General features: G+C 41.5%; 1 protein-coding gene across 1 annotated transcript in view; it reads left to right on the top strand.

Annotated features, from left to right (window-relative positions):
* The window catches only part of capn7 (calpain 7), a 19,048-nt gene extending 1,248 nt beyond the window's left edge, over positions 1 to 17,800 (top strand). Inside the window, exons 3-21 of the mRNA XM_030394650.1 lie at positions 1,540 to 1,697; positions 1,801 to 1,868; positions 2,099 to 2,329; positions 2,554 to 2,640; positions 2,749 to 2,875; positions 3,388 to 3,473; positions 4,076 to 4,169; positions 4,303 to 4,449; positions 4,776 to 4,882; positions 5,062 to 5,182; positions 5,507 to 5,651; positions 7,261 to 7,360; positions 7,545 to 7,680; positions 7,817 to 7,892; positions 8,168 to 8,313; positions 10,495 to 10,557; positions 10,691 to 10,821; positions 12,929 to 13,021; positions 14,588 to 17,800. Of these exons, the coding sequence (XP_030250510.1) occupies positions 1,540 to 1,697; positions 1,801 to 1,868; positions 2,099 to 2,329; positions 2,554 to 2,640; positions 2,749 to 2,875; positions 3,388 to 3,473; positions 4,076 to 4,169; positions 4,303 to 4,449; positions 4,776 to 4,882; positions 5,062 to 5,182; positions 5,507 to 5,651; positions 7,261 to 7,360; positions 7,545 to 7,680; positions 7,817 to 7,892; positions 8,168 to 8,313; positions 10,495 to 10,557; positions 10,691 to 10,821; positions 12,929 to 13,021; positions 14,588 to 14,732 (2,261 nt within the window). The 3' untranslated portion in view covers positions 14,733 to 17,800. The remainder of the gene's footprint in view (positions 1 to 1,539; positions 1,698 to 1,800; positions 1,869 to 2,098; positions 2,330 to 2,553; positions 2,641 to 2,748; positions 2,876 to 3,387; positions 3,474 to 4,075; positions 4,170 to 4,302; positions 4,450 to 4,775; positions 4,883 to 5,061; positions 5,183 to 5,506; positions 5,652 to 7,260; positions 7,361 to 7,544; positions 7,681 to 7,816; positions 7,893 to 8,167; positions 8,314 to 10,494; positions 10,558 to 10,690; positions 10,822 to 12,928; positions 13,022 to 14,587) is intronic.
* Positions 17,801 to 20,606: the final 2,806 nt, after the last annotated feature.

The raw sequence follows: 20,606 nt of genomic DNA, 5'->3' as shown, positions 1-20,606 counted from the left end.
TTAAGACATTTGGAATCGGTTAAATTCTCAACGGTGATTAATGGATAAAGGATTAATCATTAATGTCTGTAGTTACAGTACTTGTCGGTGAACTTATTTGCATGCTGTTTTGTCAGACCTTTCGTTAACAGTGTTTCCTCTCCTTTTAATCAGCTACTGGCTCCAGTTACAGTAATTTCTTTGAAAGACAAACAGCATTTATATCATGAAAAAGATGTCTGAAGCATTGTCTTAGATTAAAAAGGTTTCTGTGAGGTATAGGACGGCAACCGATGATTGTTTTTATAGATGATTAGTTATAGAATATCAGAAAAAATCAGTGCTTCTGAAGCCTGAGATGATGTCCACGAATGTCTTGTTTTGTCAGAAAACTTGAAGATATTCAGTTTGCTGTCATAGAGAAGGAAAGAAACCAGTATTTTTCCAGCACTTGGCAGCTTCTGCTGTGTTACATGATATTATTTATCCCTCCCCTCAGCTCACCTGAAGTATTTAATCTAATCAGAAGCTGTCAGAGCTGAAGAGGTTGTCTGTTACTGATTGGGCCTTGAGGACATACTTTCTCATTTACTGTCTGACAACTTTTTTCCATGACTCTCCTCACACTATGAGTGTGTGTATGTGTGTGTGTGCGTGTCTGCATGGGTGTGACCACACAAACTGGGAGTGTCCCTTCTTGTTTGACAGACCGTCAATGACGTTTCTGTGTGTTTCCATTTGCATGTTCCAGCTATTTTGTGTCAGATGAATGGCAAAATATTCATACAAGAAGTTGAACTTTTCACATCATCCTGTAATGTAAATATGAAGCTGCAGAATAACTCATGTGTGAATCTGACCTTTTAAAACCAAATGAGTCTGCCTTCAGCGATATTTGGAGTGGACAAAATATGAGAAACAAGCCTTCAGTCCAGTTCAACAGCAGCGCAAACTGAAGCCTCCAAAATAACAGCACAGTTCATTTTAAATCTCTTAAAGTGTTTTAGCAAAAAGTTTCATCAGTTGTATTCTTGCAGTCCTAATAAACTGGCAACTGATTGAGAGCGCTACTTGAAAATATTTAAATAAATACATTCTAAAGTGTCAGCATCATTTCTTTGGGTGCTGTGAATTGGAAGAGAGCGTCGGTCAGAGTCTTGATGGTGGACTTTGGCATTTTGGGTCAGGAAAGGTTAAATGCTAATACAGATTAATACAAGAATTCAAACACGGACATCTTTTTGTAAAAAGATGTGACAGAATCACCCAGACTGAAAGGGTTTTCCCTTCTTCTTCGAGGTCGACAGGCTGCAGAACGATTGATTTCATTATCCATTAATCTGCTCACTATTTCACGATTAATCAATTACTTTAAAATGTCAAATAATTGTGGAAAAGGCTCATCAAGTTTCTTCAGAGTCAGATTTCCTTTTTTGTGCAGCCAAGGATTCATAAACCTAAAGACTCCTCATTTATTATCATAAATACACATTTTCTTGTGATTGAATAATCTGTTAACAAGTTGCCTGTCGTGTGTCTTCGTCGTTCCTGTGACTCCAGGCCAGGCTCAGAAGAACGACCCGCTGAAGTCCCGGCAGCAGGTGGACCTGGAGCGCGCCCACTTCCTGGTCACGCAGGCCTTCGAAGAAGATGAGAAGGGAAACGACGATGAAGCCATTGAACTGTACACTCAGGCTGTGGAGCTCTGCATCACCAGTGTAGGTCTCTCTCTGTCTCTTTGTCATCACACCCTCAGAGGCAGTGACTAACTCTTCACACAGTCTACAGTCACATTATTCCTGCTTGTTTCTCCTTCAACAGTCCAATGAGACGTCGGACCAGGCGCTGCAGACCAAGCTGAAGCAGTTAGCACGTCAGGCTTTAGACAGGTGCGTGTTCATGAATGTCTACGGAACAAGTCTAAACCACTCGTACACACTGCACTGCTGTAGATTAATCACTGAATCTGAAAGAAACAAAATTTTGGTTATTTAGAGAAAGAAAAACTTGCAAAAATAATGTAGAGCACAGAGTAGCATGACTGTTCATCCATATTATTTCCTGTAACAATCAATTTTCTATAATGAACTTCACCATCTCCTCCACTATACTCGGTCAGGGCGGAGGGTCTTAAAGAATCCAAGTCCAAATCAACTCCAGCTCAGACTCAGGACAGAACTGGAACCAAGGCCAGCAGTGCGGCCGGCTCTGGGGGACCGGCCCGGCAGTTTTTCCCTCTTGGGCCAGACTTCAGCCTCCATGACCGACCACAGCCCCAGCCGGTCCGGGCGGTCCAGTCCAGCGAGCCCCACGGTCAGCGCTACACTTCTGAGGAGATCGAGGTGCTCAGGTGAGACTTTAAAACTCTCCAATACTGAAAGACCTTCAGATGAAGTGAAAAATATGTCAGGAAATGAACATGAGTTGGTGTGAAGCCTGCTACACACCCAGAGAAAAATAAATGAACCAGACCAAAGACAAGAAATTGCTCTTTTGTTCCTATTACAAGACACGGTACTGACTAAGATTAACTGTTAGCTGCTCTGTCGTACTGATCATGTCCTCTTTGTACAGGAGTACATCTAAAATCAACGGTATAGCCTATGTGCCCTTTATGAGTGTGGACCTGAGGGAGCGATTTGCCTTTCCTGTCCCTTTCTCGTGAGTTTCCTTTCTGTTATTTTAATTACATTCTTTTACAGTTAGCAGCACTTTGATAAGCTAGGTAGTCAGTAAATCTGATTAAGTGGTTTTTATTCTTCTCACCAGGGACAAAACAGGGAAGCTGGCACTGTCACCCAAACAGAAAGCCATCTTCTCCCGCTGGGTCCGACCAGACGAGATCTCCAATAACCCCACAATGATCATGTCTGTGTCCAGCTTCAGCATCAAACAGGTCAGATCAGCAGCTTCAGTCAGCCATAGTGTTCATGTCTTCATATTTATGGCAGGATTAGTTTGTAAACTTCCCCCGATTTTATTGATGTGGTTATGATTTCCTTCTCTGTAGTGTTGGTGGAGGATTTAGGTTCGTCAATACTTGTGTTTTCTTTTATTTGTGTCTTCTTTTATACAGTTCGTCCACTCTACCCAGAGTACATCATGTGAACTGTGTATTTGTCAGTATGATTGTTTATATTGTATCCTCTGAATTCACTGGATGTATTAACTTGCTTGAATTCAGCCAGCAGAGGGCGCTGCATCATCACACATAAGGATCATGTGAAAACATCCTTTGCCAGTGATGCAGAGTATAAACATGCAGCACTTCGATTTAAATATATTTGAACTGTTAGCCTTTTTTGGTTTGCATATAAATGCATATTTGTTTTGGTAATTGCACAGTAATATGATAACATTTTCACTGTTATAAACAAGTAGATTGTGATCCCCTCTGCTTTTTTCCAGACGGTGGTTTCTGACTGTTCGTTTGTGGCGTCGCTCGCCATCAGCGCGGCCTACGAGAGGCGCTACAACAAGAAACTCATTACCAGGTACTGTGTGTCGCCGCTGTGTGTTGACTGGGAGTAGTTGAGGGCAGATACATGTTCATACTTTAAATTGAACTCAGTTCGGGCTGAAAAAAGTAAAGTTTTCAGTGTTGAACATTTCAAGTGTTGTTGGAAACAATATCATGTTGTTATGTCATCTCAGACACGAACTGAACATCTTAATAAAACAGAAAGTCTCCCAAGTTATTCTGGACATCATGTAGACAAACAGTAAATTTGACTTGTGTATCTACACACTCCATCTCTTCACTGCAGCTGCTCACCTTTGAATTCAACCTTTATTTAAATCTTAAAGATCTCAGAGAGCAAAACAAGCAGCAGAACAGTTTAACATTCAGGATTTCACTATTTTGGAATCATGGTTTTAAAATGACCTATTGGTGCAGTTGAGTTAAACTTTAATGTGTGTTGTTGTGTTTTCCCAGATTTTGTGTCTTAATACAAGATGCAATGATGAGTAAAATCACTGTCACCAGTTATGAATCTGAGGGGGAAAGTGATGAATTTGAAATATGCATATTAAAAATGATAAAAACCAAACATGAGACTTTAATTGTGTGTGTGTGTTTGTTCTGTTGTTACAGTGTCATCTACCCTCAGAACAGACGAGGGGAACCAGAGTATAACCCCTGTGGGAAATACATGGTCAAGCTGCACATCAACGGAGTTCCCAGGAAGGTAAAAGACAGACGACCAGCCAGAGTAGAAGACGGCACGTTATAAATGCACCTGTCATGACATTTTCAGTACCTGGCAAGTTTAACATCCTTCTTTCTATCTGTACAACCTCCCGTCTTCGTCTCCGCTGCAGGTGATTATAGACGACTACCTGCCGGTGGATCATAACGGAGAGCTCCTGTGCTCCTACTCCAGCAACAAGAACGAGCTCTGGGTCTCCCTGATAGAGAAGGCCTACATGAAGGTGATGGGAGGCTACGACTTCCCCGGCTCCAACTCGGTGAGTGAAGGTGGAGGGAACCAGGACAGGAAACTATTTTTGAATTAAAGTAAAAACTTTGAGCAGGGAGAACGATGCTGAGGGTGATGAGCAAATATCTGTGTGATTTAAATAAAGTTCATGTTGTGTCAGACAGGTTTGGCAAGTCTGAAAGTGTGTGATAGAACACATCTGATCACAACACCAGGTGTTTTGGAAAGTTTTGGAAAAAGTTTTCTGAAAGGGTTGGCGGCCGTTTTGTGCAGCAGACAAAAAAAAACAAAGTCTGTGTCAAGATAAAAGTTTGTGAAGGAAATCCAACTTTTTGTGTTTGTTCTCTGCTACAGAACATCGATCTGCACGCACTCACTGGCTGGATCCCTGAACGCATCGCCATGCACTCAGACAATCAGTCGTTCAGCAAGGACGACACTTTCCGTATGCTCTTCCAGAGGTGAGCAACACACACACACACACACACGCACACACAGACAGAAAAAGTTAGTTCCTCTTTTAAAACAAACCGTCCTTGTTTTTCTGTGATCATCTGGGTTTTTTCTTTCTTATCTTTTCCTTCCCTTTTTTCATCTGTGCATTGTGTCAACTTCTCTCTCTCTCTTTCTCTGTTGCCAGGTTTCACAGGGGTGACGTCCTCGTAACCACGGCAACAGGGGTGATGACAGAGGAAGAAGGGGAGCGATGGGGTTTAGTGCCAACACACGCCTACGCCGTTCTCGACATCAGGGATTACAAGGTTAGCATTAGTGTGTCATCTCGAGCACTGAGATTTACCTGAGAGCGAAAATGGAAAACACAAGCTCTAATGATACAGTGTTACCAGTAAATACAGGTGTTTCAGTTAAAACCTGCAAAGGGCTCTGAAGAGAGATCACATTGTTCCCAACACAAAACAGAAAACGATCCTTTGACATTATTCTGTAAGAACAATGACTAATTTGACACTCAGCATGCTGCACTATCAGCAAACTGAACACTCAGATGAAAGATGTTAGTCCGTCTGTTGACTCCACAGCCTGTGTGTCCGTCCATCATCTGTCGTGTGTTGTTGTTGTTGTAGGGAATGCGTTTCCTGCAGCTGAAGAATCCGTGGAGTCACTTGAGGTGGAAGGGTCGTTACAGCGAGCGTGACGAGAAGAACTGGACGCCAGAGCTCCTCAAATACCTCAACTTTGACCCAAAGACGGCACAGAAGTTTGACAACGGTATTCCCTTTATTTTCTACGGAAGCTTATTGCATTCACTTGAAAAAACTCCGGTTTTTCTGAGTAATTTATTTTTTGGTTTGTTTTTTTTGAATATTTTTTTTCGGTTTTTCTGACAATTTTTTTTTCCTTTTTTTCTGACTAATTATTTTTCTGTTTTTTCTGAGTAATTTTTTTTCTGAATCACCGCGATAATTCGAACTCCCGCGAGAACCTCTGTCCTGCAAGTGACGCCCATGGGCCTATAGTGACTCCTGCCCGCACATTCATGCCCGTGGAGCATGCCATACTGTCCAACTGATCCTGGAGAAACATTGCTATGTCTAGCAGATCTGAATGGGCTTTCCTTCTGAACAGCCACAAAGTCCTCAGGTGCCTGCGTAGAGTCGACAAACTAATGGTAATACCACCGATATGACTTAAAGACAGGACTATCTCCCAGTGTGTTAAACCCAGCTCAAAGTAAATCTTGATTAAACTAAACAAGTCGGTCATGATTGTTTCCATCGAGCTCTCAATAAAGGAATGAATATGGCTATTGTTTCAAATGCTCTCTAAACTCATTATTCAGAAAATCAGAAAAAAGATTACTCCGAAAAACCAACCATAAAAAAAAATTACTCAGAAAAACAGAAGAAAAAAATTACTCCGAAAAACACACCAAAAAAAAAAAATTCAAGTGAATGCAATACGCTTCCGTAATTTTCCTTGATGCTGTACATGCAGAAAAAACACAATTTGAAGTTGATATTGTGACACTTAAGTCACTTTTTGAGCTCCTGCTCTGAATGATAAATGAAATGCAATTACAGAGAGCATTTCTACAAGCTGGCATTCACTCATTCACACACACACATTCATGCACTAGTGGCAGGCAGGAAGCCAGCTGCTCGTCAGGAGCGATAATGAGCCACACAGACACTGATGAGCCCGGGATCAAACCACCGACCTCCTGATTAATGAACGATGTCCTGTGCCACAGCTTATCCTGAAATCTTTCATTATGTCTCAGGTTGTTGCTCATTGCGACAACAGCATGTCACATTATCGCCTGAAATTACGGAGCATCAATCAAATAATCACAAAAAGGTTACAAACTAAGCAAAATCTGCCTTATTAATGTACACAGCCTGTTCCTACTGTTGTGTTTCTGTTTGAAAATGTGATTGATGGGGCCTCAAAGTTGCACAGAGAAAAGATGAATCACCCACCGTGTAGTTGATGTACAATCCCCCGCAGCAGCGCTTCAGATGAGGCATGCCGCTCCGTCAAATGCTAATGATACATGTTACACATATTCCAGTGTTTTTCTAGTGTTTGTAGAAGACTTGGGTGAGTGTAGTTTTATATTTCTCATTGAGAATCTATGCAGTTAGACGTTCGAGTTAACCCATGAATTCTACTTCCTCCTATAGGCTGTAAGACTGCTCAGTTCACCCTCCACCGCAAATATGTTTCTGTTTTTATGGCTTTTTGTTAATAAACTGATTTATGCAGTTTAATTGTGCGAGGAGCATGAAGGGACTGCTTCTGACACTTTGTCTACAACCCTGTGTTGTGTTATGTAATGACTTATAAATGGAATCTCGTATCTTTGTGTGCTTTGCAGGTGTTTTCTGGATCGCATGGGAGGACCTTTGTCAATACTATGATGTCATCTACCTGAGCTGGAACCCCGCCCTGTTCAAAGATTCCTCCTGCATACACAGGTGTGTGTGTGTGTGTTTACTTGAAGTGTTTATTCATCATGTTTTGTGAACATCAAGATGGAAATGTGGGTGTAAATGAAATTCTCTGTACCTGAGGAGCTGGCAATAGATCAAAAAAACACTGTTTTTATCAGAGTAAACAGACTGTGAAGTGTTTGTGTTCTGGGTTGTGTGCCGTGTGCAGTAGCTGGGATGGGAAGCAGGGCCCGGTGAAGGACGTCTACAGTCTGGCCAACAATCCCCAGTACAAGCTGGAGGTCCAGTGTCCAACAGGGGGCGCTGCTGTGTGGGTGCTGCTCACCAGACACATCACTGACAAGGTAGAGCTGGGACAGAACGACAAAGTCATGGCATGATGAATTTGTGTTTTATTCACTCCTGAACAGCAGTGATGTTACGATGTGACGCTGTGAGGCTTCAATTTGTCTGATGACCGTTTCCTGTTTGTTTATTCAGGATGATTTTGCACAAAACAGAGAGTTCATCACCCTCGTTGTTTACAAGACAGATGGGAAGAAGGTTTACTACCCGGGTAAGTTCTGATCGATGCCGCAGGAGACTTTCTCTCTCTCTGACACTGAGCTGGTTCTGCTGTGGCAGTCTGAAGGCAACACTCTGTTATAACTTTATACCTGCCTGTCACAGTCAGGAGCTTTAAAAAAATATATCAAACCCACAACTTCTGTGATACATTACTCTATAAAAACAGGCAGTAGAAGAACAAGTTCATTGTTTTAGATTTACTCCCACAGTTTCACCCGTCTGCTGCTCTCTGGTTTGTTCACTATCAATAAACTCCATCCACAGCCGACCCCCCTCCTTACATCGACGGCATCCGCATCAACAGCCCACATTACCTGACCAAGATGAGGCTGACCAGCGCAGGGACACACACCTTCACACTGGTGGTGTCCCAGTATGAGAAACAGAACACCATCAACTACACACTGAGGGTGAGAAGGACTTTTGTCTGGTATTTTATTTTGTTTGTTTTTTTTACAACAAATTGTAGAGAGCAGCCACAAAAAAAACAAACGCATCCCTTTTTTGATTCATATCCACAAGTTTATATCCAATACTTGATATCTGGTGGTTTGAAAAGGTCTTAAAAAGCATTGAATTTAGTTTCCTCTAAACTCACGTGACTGATCAGCTGTTTCCGCTGCGTGCGTTATAATCATTGCATTTCTTCTTCGTCTCCAGCAGCTAGCATCACGGCTGATGCTAGCTGACATTGCAGAACAGTTACAACTTGCCCTGTTGAATGTAATTCCAGACTACCTCTCTCCATTTTGTTTTACCGCCAGCCTCTGTTTACTTCAATATCAACGCATCATGTAGCCACGTAGCCTACACCGCGTCATCCTCTGACCTTACGCCCTGTAGTTACTACAGCAGCTCCCAGCTCTCCTCTGTTTCCTCCGTCCTTGCCAGAGGATGTGAGCGGAGCTGAGCAGCGAGAATTTCCGCTCCCCCCTTACATGGGCGTTCGCTCCTTCGCTCCATCGCTCCATCGCTCAAAGTCATACCAGACCGCTCCGCTCAAAGACCGCTCTCCACTCACCTAAAATTTCATTCAGCTCCGGTGAAATCGCTCCACGCTCGCTCAAATTTAAAAGATGGAGCAATTCCTGACGTTGCACCTATATGACCTGTCTGCTTGCTTTTCAAAATATTCTACAAACTCCATCTCTCAACGAATGACCTCCTTGTGGACTTGTGCATGCCCTAGACTCGTGGAGAGCGGTATCGGAATGGAACTGGAGCGAAATGGAACCATCGCTCTGGCCTTTGGATCAAAACCTGCTCAGCGACTATATTTCGCGTGCTCCGCTACACTCACATGCCCTGGTCCTTGCTGACTTTAGAGTGCCGTCAGCTGATGTAGTTCACCTGGACCTTCTGGGCCATAAAAACCTGTCCATGTGCTGACTGTGTCTCACTCTTCCTCGAGCTGACACCCATCAGTCATCTTCCTTGTTCTGTCCCTCAACATGCCCGTGCACCGCTTGCATTGCAGACCCACAAACCCCCATTCTTCATTTACATGAACTTTTAGTTGCTGTTTTTTGGTCCCCAGTGCATCCTGTGACGTGGTGTTTGGCTTCATGTTCTGGCGCTGTCCCTGGAGGATTGGCATTCACCGCCTGCTTTCGTTTGTCTGTTCTGGGTCACTGTAGAAAGATGGCGGACTACACCACACATGGGACCTTTAACATTTAGTAGTAGACACCTAACATTAAAAAAATAAATGTATAAACCTGAAAAATAGTGAAATATGGGAATATGAATTATGTTTTTTTGAAGTTAATCTCTTTCAAGAAAGTCCCACGTTCCCTGAGCCAGTTTGTAATATCTTCTTCTTTATTTCTGTGTGTGTGTGTGTGTGTGTGTGTGTGTCTGACCCATATATATTTTTTTCTCATTTTTAATTCATGCCCTCTTCTTGCTAACTGCAGCGAGGTCTGTTTATACTGAACTCGCTCGTTAAAAGAAAACATGCAGCCTGTACACGTGTCTGCTGTATGTTTCATGTGTGTAACAGCATCTGAACTCCTGTAACAACAGCAGTCTCTCTCTCTCTTTCTCTTTCCCTTTCTCTCTCTCCTCTCTCTCTCTCTCTCTCTCTCTCTCTCTCTCTCTCCCTCTCTCTCTCTCTCTCTGTCTCTCTCTCTCGGTCTCTCTCTCTCTTTCTCTCATCATTGTTTCTCTTTGAAACTCTTTGAATAACTGATCGTCTCTCTCTTGTTTCGCCGAGTTTCCAGCTCAGATCAAAGCGAGAAACGTGACGTTCTTTGTCCCGATGTTTCCTTCATCAGCGCCGCTCTCTGATGTGAAAGCTCTGCAGTCATGAATAAATTAACAGCTTCTGTTTCAAAGCGTTTCACTTTGTCTTACAAAATTGCTGTTAACGAAAAAGTAATATTTGTTGGTCTTATTGTTTTTACTCCTTTTTTTGTTATTTACTTTTTAAACCAGCCAGATTTTTTTGTTAGAGCAGCTCGTGTTCAGTTTAAAATACCTTTTTTTTTTTTTTTTTTTGAGTACATTTTTCTTCTGTTCTTGCTGCTTTTGTTTTCAGCTGGTCGTCTTTCTGTTCTTTCATAATGACCCGGTTCTGTTTCCTTTCACAGGTTTACTCTGGATGCAAGTTCACCTTCTCCAAGATCCCGAATCCTTTCACTCAAACCAAACGGGTCTGTCATCCACACACCTTCATACATTATACGTTTGTTATTGTGTGTGTGTGTGTGTGTGTGTGTGTGTGTGTGTGTGTGTGTGCACTTTAATCTTAAATATTCATGTTTGTGTTTCTGCTTCTGTCCTCAGATTAACGGCCAGTGGAAGGGAGTCAGCGCTGGAGGTTGTGGGAACTACAAGGATTCGTACAAACACAACCCGATCTATCAGATCAACCTGGAGCGCTCGGGACCGCTGCTCATTGAGCTCCGAGGATCCAGGTGAGGATGATAATAACAAAAACATATAAACTGATATTTTAGGCCGACATCAGCCTTTAAATCATTTGTAAAATGCTCGAGCACAACCGTTCCTCAGGTGCTCTCCAGGGTCCTCTGACTGTCCAGCTGTTAAAATCCACACGAGGGACTTTTGTTTATTTAGCAGATGTGAAATGTTAAATAATTCCTTTCTTTGTATAAAGATATGATTCCGATGGTTCTGGCTTGTTGCAGAAGCAGCCTGATACAGTATAAGCTTTGTTAACAGCAGATCAGCTGCACAAATGAGTCACACACACAATTATTTCTTACTTACTATTATTCATTTTCGACGTGCATCACTTATTTTTTCATGCCGTCCTGTTAAATGATGCAACTTTCGGCGCTTCCATGGAACACGACATTGAAATGAGTTAATAAAAATACAGGAAACAACTCTCACATTTTTTAGGTGTTAAGACTTTATTGCGTCCCTAACTGGCCTTGTGTAAGTGATCTTTATGTTATTTTATATATTTTGAGAAGTCACAGAGATATTACCACTGATTGCAGGGAATATTTTAGTGATCTTAAACTTTGACTGGTTCCTAGTCTGAGTTTCCAAATGCTAAAAACATAAAATCAACAAAACCATTGAACGTTTTCTGTGTTCGTCACAAATAAACCTGTAATGTTGCTTATAACCTTAACGAATTCATATCAGTCATGTCTCAGAATGGCAGTTATGACTGTAGATTCTTCTTTCTGACATTTAGATGGTTGTAAGATATAAAACGGTGCCGCTGCTGCTTTTATTTAATTTCACCTCAGTTCAAATAAATCTGGCCGACTCATTAAATGACTCACTAGGAAGATGAATCAGTGACTTTTCCACACTGTGGCATTAACACTTAATGATTTATCTGGATTATTCTCTCCGTCTGTTTCTCACACACACACACACACACACACACACATTAGATGACTCAGTGAGTGCAGTGTGTCGGTCTGGTGACAACTCAAAATACTCTGTTGCACATTATATATTTCACACTGTCTGCTGTTGTGTCTGCGCTGAATATTTACACAACTGTCATTAACTGTCATGTCATATTAACATAAACACAGACTTCATGGTTGTTGACAAACGAGTCTGACTGTACAGTGAACTGAGGCTGTGACGTCAGCAGCATGTACAGACAGTAATGAGGTCAGGGATGTGTGAATGATATCTCCTTGTTTTGTACTTTGTAGCAGACATGAGACGGTTCTGAAATGATCACAAGCAGATCTTTGTGATTTCTGTCCTCTTTGTCTTCCATATTGACCGACCTACATATTAACCAGTGCCACTGTATGTGTGGTAAACATAAACACCATAAATCGACATTAATTTGTTGGTTCTATGCATGAATACAGCTCAACTTAACTTTAGGAGAAAGAAAGATTAACAGTGAAGAAGCAGGAGATTAATCCACGTTAAGTTTGATTTTAAATGCAGGATTAGATACGCTGCAAATGCACAAGTGAAAGTACATAAATACAAAATTTAACGATGGGATTTGAAAGGGAAGGACAAACAACAGGCTACATGTAAGGTTTTGATTTTTGACAACCAGCATCGGAGCCAAACGATGTGTCAAGAAACTGTGTGACTGTAACCTGACGCACGGCGGGATTTGGCCAAGTTGGACGTGTTCCCTGGATCAGCACGGCAACACCGGCACTGCAGTCTTGCAAACAAAACAAAAAGTAGAGCTCTTATATCATCCTCACACTTTAATGTTAGTCAGCAATATCCAAGCTTATTGGAAAGATTCCTTATTAGATTCACCCACAAAGCTTCAACCCTGCATAGCTCATAAAGCCACAGATCTGTGGAGGTGCTGGACAGGAAGATCACATATTAAAAACTTAAAGACAAGCAGTTAAGGATTCTTCAATTTGGTAAACTTGTCTTACCTCTGAAGAAGCAAAAAGGTATTTTAAAAGAAGATCAGGAGCAGCACACTGATGATGTCAGTTTTTCTTATCGGCTAAATCTGGTGTGTGTGTGTGTGGTGTGTGTGTGTGTGTGTGTGTGCGCGTGCGTGCGTGTGTGTGTGTGTGCGTGTGTGTGTGTGTGCAGGCAGTACAGCGTTGGGTTTGAGATGGTGATGGTGTCGACGGTCGGGGATCCAGGCCCGGCTGCCTTCCAGAAAAAGAGCAGTGGAGATTACAGGTACAGATAAAAAACACATTATAAAATGTCACAATATAGAAACATCTGCTGTGGAGCTGCCGAGGCGCTGGTCACAGATCAGCCATCAGTCGTTAAAGGCACAAGATCAATAACGTGAAATGAATTTCCCACCAGGCTGCACAGACACTGAACTGTTACAGACAATAATAGAAATGGTTTGTAACGAGTGATTACAGATTTTAATGCTTGTAGAGAAATCTAAACGAGGGCGTTCACATAACCCAGTAATTAAATTACATCATTATACAAGAGAGACAAAGTGCTGCTTTCATCAATGCATTCTTCAGATGTTTGCAGGTCGCTATTGTGGGTCATGAGGAAACTGGTTCATGAAGGAAGTCTGAAGAGTTTTTTATTTTTTATTTAAAAGTTTCAAACCTACGGAAGCGTATTGCATTCACTTGAATTTTTTTTTTTTTGGTTTGTTTTTCGGAGTAAATTTTTTTTCTTCTGTTTTTCAGAGTAATTTATTTTTATGGTTGGTTTTTCGGAGTAATCTTTTTTCTGATTTTCTGAATGATTATTTTTCTGAGTTTAGAGAGCACTTGAAACAATAGCCATATTCATTCCTTTATTGAGAGCTCGATGGAAACAATCATGACCGACTTGTTTAGTTTAATCAAGATTTACTTTGAGCTGGGTTTAACACACTGGGAGAGTCCTGTCTTTAAGTCATATCGATGGTATTACCATTAGTTTGTCGACTCTACGCAGGCACCTGAGGACTTTGTGGTTGTTCAGAAGGAAAGCCCATTCAGATCTGCTAGACACAGCAATGTTTCTCCAGGATCAGTTGGACAGTATGGCATGCTCCACGGGCATGAATGTGCGGGCAGGAGTCACTATAGGCCCATGGGCGTCACTTGCAGGATAGAGGTTCTCGCGGGAGTTCGAATTATCGCGATGATTCAGAAAAAAAATTACTACGAAAAACAGGAAAATAATTAGTCAGAAAACAGGGAAAAAATTGTCAGAACAAAACGAAAAATAATATTTAAAAAAACAAACCAAAAAATAAATTACTCAGAAAGAGTTTTTTTTTTTTCAAGTGGTATTTTTGATTATTGTGATATCAATTCTTGGAGTATCTATGAAATTATGTCATAAATTAGACTTTCTCATAAAGTAACACAACCTATTCGAAACTAAAGTCTGAGCTTTCTGTTGCAAAAAGAATGAAAGTTTCAGCTGTAACAGTTTTTATGTTAGATGTGTTGGAACAGGATCATGTAAACAATGTTTCCTGCGGCCATTTTGGGGCAATCCTGTCACGCCACTGCCCGTTATAACATGATTCCTTGGAAGCTGAAGGTCTGAGCTTACTGCTGCAGAAAGAATTCGAGCTTTAGCTGTTGTGGTTTTTATTTTAGATCGATATAAACAGGATGATGTACGCAGCACTCTGCACCAGGTGTGTTTTTATAGGGTTAAAAATGATCAAACCTGTCAGATACAGTTAGTCTGTCGCTACATGTTAATAAGATACAGCTAACATCGTATTTTACAGTCGAACTTCCGCTAACTAAAGTTTCTCTTTATGACTAGATGTGGCTTCTGCTACATGGAGGCGGAACACGTCCCAGCAGGCATCTACAACGTCATCCCCACCACCTTCTTGCCAAAACAGGAAGGACCCTTCTTCTTGGACTTTGCCAGCACCTCGCCCCTCAAGGTGTCCCAGCTTCAATGAAGGTGGAGCTGGGAGGAAGAGGAGGAGGAGGAGGAGGCGGGGGCGGGGACTGGAAGAGAGGTACTTTCAAGGACACGATGGGATTGTCTCTGGAACTGTACCGTGGATGTGACGAGGCCTCAGTGACACAAACTGGCAGCACCGACGAGTCTGAAACCTTCACTGAGGTACCGCAGGCGGACGGATTGACACGACTCTGGTGAAGGAATAACTTATTAAATAAAAAGGAATCTTCAAGAGGAACTTCAGCCCATCAACAGCCAACATGTGTTGAGCGGATTATAATTCAACAAAAATAAAACGGCCAAAAGACGAAGTAGTATCGGTGAGAGCCAAATAAAAAAAAATCACATACAGTATCTACAGCGCTGAGCTCGCGACCATCACACGGAATAATCAGCATCAACACTCACGCTCTGATCCGATACATCTGAGGGATTTCATGAAATTACAGTCAACAGTCGACCGCATCAGTAACAGAGTTAAAATGAGCACCAGCCAAAAGATAACAGCTGAAACGTCGACGTGAAGGCAGAAACTTCTTCTCAGGTTCTGTTTTGCTGCAGTGAGCACCTCAACAGTCCAGTGTCAGTGCGTCAGAGTTTACAGTAAACCTTTTTTCTTCTCATGGCTGTCAATATTACAGAATTCCAGCAATATGGAACAACTACAGGACAGGTTTTAGATATCTATATATACATAGTCGATGTTACACAGGCAATAAAACACACAAACACTGAGATCTCTCACACAAGTGCTGCAGAACATGTTGTCTGTCCGGTTGATGGTTGTTGTGCAGCACCAGATCGATGTCTACTCCATCTTTTTTACACACATTGCTGCTGATTTTTCTCAAAATGACGCCCCTGTTTACACAGAACATGCCCCTGATATGACGTTTAAAACCAGACGAGTGGCGGCTGTTACAGCAGCACCTAATATGTTAAACCTTCACGTATAGAAATGTTAAGATGTCCTCACACTTTTGGCCAAGTTGCAGATCTTTGTTGAGAGTTTAGAGATAACTTGACAACGTTTCTGAAACAGACACCTTGTTTTCTTGTCAGAAAATCAGATCAGTGACAGCTCAGTCAGTGGTGGATGATGTCTCAGTGAAACAGACACGTGTCAATCACAGCCGATGTGAAGTGACAGCTGTCTCCAGTAGAGTCATACATGTAGAAACGGTCGGGCTGCTCTTCCTGGTTGTCGCTTCAACTGTGTCTGTACGTCACGTTGTTGCTTCTCCACAGGGAGCAAGAAGAACAACTGTTCAATCAATCAAGCTGCTCCAAAGTATTTACACAGTCAAACAATTTAACATACTAGAAACTAGACAGGTGTATAAATGTAGGTGCGTGATGATTACTTCTTTAACAGGATTGAGATGCTCGTTGCTGCAGAACAGCCTGATAAGAAGAAGTTGTTTGATTCTTGCAGCCACAAAACACAACTTCATTTCGCAGCGTGGATGGAAAACGGTTCCACATGTTCTCCCGATTGGACTCGGCGACCTCTCGTCATTCAGTTGGTCTCCGGGGAGTTCAGCAGTCTGTCAGGTGGAAGTGACGGTTATTTTCCGTAAGTGACCGTGAAGGTGTTTCTTATTCTCAGGAGCAGTGCGGCGCAGCGGCACCACAGGGAATCCAGTCTGGCAGCGGTTGAATGATGTCATGTTGTGTCTGTATCCGCCTGGTTTACTGACAGGTGTCACACACACTGTTTGTCTTCTGCCTGAATGTGTGTGTGTGTGTGTGTGTGTGTGTCACCATCCACCATCTACAAGTGGAAATGTAAATGTATTGCCAAGTACACATCCTTTTGTTTACTGTTTTCTTGATATATCGCACTTTGTTTTATCGTTTATCATTTTGTTTTATTGTCGAACACAATATGTGGAAGTTATTGTCACTTTGGCAGTTTGAGCAGTGTGGAGATTTTCCAACCAATCAGCAGTCTGTCGTGTAGTTGCATCACTAATTGCTCGGCAACATCGTCTTGCTGGATTCGTTGATTCGCTGATGAGATTCAGATCCGTTGCTGGATGTTGGTTGTGGCGTGAGCACGTGTATCAGTGCTGCACGAGGAATAACTGTAAGCTTAACGCTGAAAACATGCGGATAATTTAGCATCACGGTCACAGCTGAGGGTCACATCTCCACAATGTTTGTGCAACTGACCAAAGAATATTCAGTTTATCTAAAAACACACACAAAAAAGCAGCAGATCACGTCTGAAGCTGGATGTTTTTGTTAATTTGAGCTGATCATCTAAATGAGGGCTGCAACTATCTGTTATTTTAGTTATGGAGTACTTTGTTGATTATTTAATCCTTGAAAATCTTCTAAAAAATGTGACTCGTTTTGTCCTCAACCCAAAGAGATTCAGTTTCACTGTCACAGGAGGAAAGAAACAAGAAAACATTCACGTTTGAGAAGCTAAATGTGTCAAAAACTGCTTGATTGATAATCAGAACAGTTGGTGATAGATTTCTCAAATAACTGTTGAAGCTCCAACAACAAAAGTCAATATGTTTATTTCTTCCCGTCGGCCTTTACAGTTAATTTATTTTGAATATTTGAAGTCATACGACGACTCGACGTGTCCGAAAAGAGTTTATCGTGAAAAACTGACATTATTACATCTGCAGTTTCTTTTCAATCCAGCTGGAATATTGATGAACTGGTTCATAATGAAGCTTCCAGGGTGACAGTTTCTCTCATGATCAGTGTAAACAGTGATTCATATTAAAGCCGGTGCTGACGGTCTAATAACGCTGATATGCTAAACTGTTGTTAAAATATTCTGTTTAGAGTCGAACATAGCTTTAAATATTCATTGCCAAGCACTTCTGTCAAGTATCCACATGTTGATTAATGATGAATCATAATTATTATGAATGCCACGTCTCTCTGTTTCCATACTCACTCATGTCTTTTTAATGTGCAGCGGGACGACGTCGCTGCAGCAGCCTGCTGTGTGAATGTGGATGTAATGTTTGCAGAACTTGCACTAAATGTCGGATAGACTGATGTGTTCAAATGTTTGAATACAGGAAATGAAATCTGCTTCTGCCTCTGCACTTTCATTTAATTATTAAGGGAAAGGGGGGGTTATATTTAGGAAAGAGCAACAATCACCATGTGATGTTTTTGTCACAGAAGCTAACAAAGGCTAATGCTACTTCCTCGGGTTGACATCTCTGTTTTTGCGCAACCAAAACAGGAAGAGGCATTGTTTTCCTCGGTCACCATCAACCTGAATAACTGTGGAAATCAAAACCACAATGCAAAAGAACAAGAACCCGCTGATGGAGGAAAGGAAGGTGAAGAGGTGATCGTCGTTCACTCGACGCAGAGCGCTCTGGTGTCGCGTCAGAGTCTGTTCCCCTGTTGATTCGTGTTTTCTCATACTGCAGGGACTTTAAAAAGGTTCAAAACCTGCCCACTAATTAAAACAATCAGCTGTTTCACTGTTTTCACAATCACGGCTGCTCAGACTGAAGCGTCTTTACTCCATTAATATTTATAGTTATTAGTGATTAATAGTGATTAACGCTGTATTAATACGCATTAATCTGATTTCCTAACACTCACTGAAACTACAGAGCACAAGGTTCAGATGTTAACTTGTAGACGTAGCGATTGTTTCAGACTTACTTCTTTCTCTTTCTTTTGTTTTGGGGGGATTTTCAGAATCTCACTGGACATCAGTCGATGGCAGTGATTCAGATCACCTGTGTGCAGGTGGTGAGACGTGCTGTGTCTAAATTCAGTGTCTGCATCCTTCAGAGGAGCATTTGAAGGCCAATTATGTCACAACGCCACGTGAAGTCTGTCCCCATCTGAAGGCTCCTCCAGATGCTCCTTCTTCTCCCTGTGTTTGGAGGATGCACCGCTACGATCCTTCGTGGCCTCACATATCCCAAGATTCGTTGCACACCCGAGAAAGAAGAAAGAAAGAGAGAAAATGGCGACATCGCGTAGCATAGATCGTCTCTTTCGCGGGCCTGGGCGGCAGAAATCGTGACTTAATCGTAAAACATCTGGTGACGCAACCAGGAAATGCTCCAAAGGCTAGACCGTCACATTTAACAACGGCTGACGAGGTTAACAAGGTCTCTCTGAAGGACTCGCCTTCAAAGACCAGAAAGACCGAGTCCTTCAGAGGAGGCAGACCCTGAACTGACACACAGCACCTGAGAACCTCGTCCCCTTAGACTGCCAGACAGAAACTCATCTGTTGATGCCCTGTTGAGTTCTCTTGGCCGCCTCCACGTCACTGAACCCCTCGAAACTCGAAGCCTCTAGACATTTTATTTCACTGGAGCTTGTAGGAGCTCATTTCAGTTTGATTATCCCTGAAGAAGCATGTGTTTATTGGTTTAATCACCGGGCATCCCCCCTCTAGATTTACATGTTTGTAAGCGTTTTACTGCCAGTGCCGCCACAAACAGATCGCAGCGAAACCATTTCCCAGTTTAAACACTGAATAACTGATAATTTAGTATCTTCCTGAGCGAGGCGGCACACTGTCGAGACACATGTTGATGTCACTATCCGTCTCTGTCAACACTGTCAAGAAAAAAAAAGGCTAAAGACAAAATTAAAGTGTGTGAAAATGAAGACGGTCATGGGAAAATCCATGAAAGGAAGACTTATACGAGTGTGTTAGTGAGCTGACCGGGCTGTTGGAAGCTCGAGTCTGACAAAACAAAACGCAGCTAATCTTCTGACAGGGAACGTCACACAAAGACCTTCAAAATTAGACATTTACAGTTTAATTTTCAGACTTCTGTGAAGCACAAATAGTTCTTAATACGGTTGTAAACTTTCTTCTGGAAGTGCAGCGGCTTATAAAGTCACAGGATTAATATGATTGAAACTTTTCTTTAGTGGGAAATTAACTGAAGAGCAGCTTGAGGATTTGCTTCTATCACGTCTTCTTTCAGACAAGTGGAGAGAAAATACAGAAGTGAGGCAAGTGAAGACTGTTTTTTTTGGGTGAAACATTTTCTTGTTGTTTTCTCTCCTGTGTTTATGACTTGAGAACTCGTGGATAAACAGTTTTCCCAAGATATTTTTTTTTATGTTCTTTTGATTTTTATTTCCATCGATGAAAAACAGGCAAAAAAAATTATCTTTTTTTTTTCATTCGGTTTCACAGAGGAAAAAAAAATCCCAATTTTTTTATGTTTTTACTTTTTTGCACTTGAGTTTTCCTCCTCGGAAAAAAGAATCACTTGGTTTTAGAAATGTGAAATTCAGTCTTTTATTTTCATTTGTTTTAACTCAGTTTCAGACAAAGAAAAAGAGAAATCTGTTTTTGTCACATGAAATTAAATTTAAAAAAAAAAAAGATTTCTTTCGTCCTGAAAAAAAATGTTCACGCTGAAAAAAAAAGAGAGAAAATTATCTGGATTTATTTTTTTACAAATTTGAAGAAATTAGAAAAAGAAATAAACGATCCTTTTTTCCCGACTTGGTTTGACACATGACAAATAAAGATTCTCCATTTTTTTCTGTTCAGATTCAGCAATCTGATTAATTTTTTAAAATTCTTTTGCACTCAGAATTCATGAAAAAGTGAAGTGTTTAAAAAAAAAAAAAAAAAAAAAAAAACGTGGAAGAAATTTTGAAAAATTCTCCCGAAATGTTTTTTTTTTAAGTGAAGCTGAGTAGAAATATAAATGAGAGAGAGTTGGGTTTTTTTGTTTCATTTAAATGTACATTTATCAGACGCTTTTGTCCAAAGCATTTTACTGATGGCGGTGGCTGCCGTGCGAGGTGCCGACCAGCAACATCAGGAGCAGTTCGGGGTTCAGTATCTTGCCCAAGGACACTTCAACATTCAGACTATGGGAGTTGAACCTGT

This window comes from Sparus aurata, chromosome 17 (genome assembly GCF_900880675.1).
Source record: "Sparus aurata chromosome 17, fSpaAur1.1, whole genome shotgun sequence".
In the NCBI taxonomy this organism is placed as follows: Eukaryota; Metazoa; Chordata; class Actinopteri; order Spariformes; family Sparidae; genus Sparus; species Sparus aurata.
Note: the sequence above shows the minus strand (reverse complement) of the source record. Positions and strands in the feature narration are given on the sequence as shown.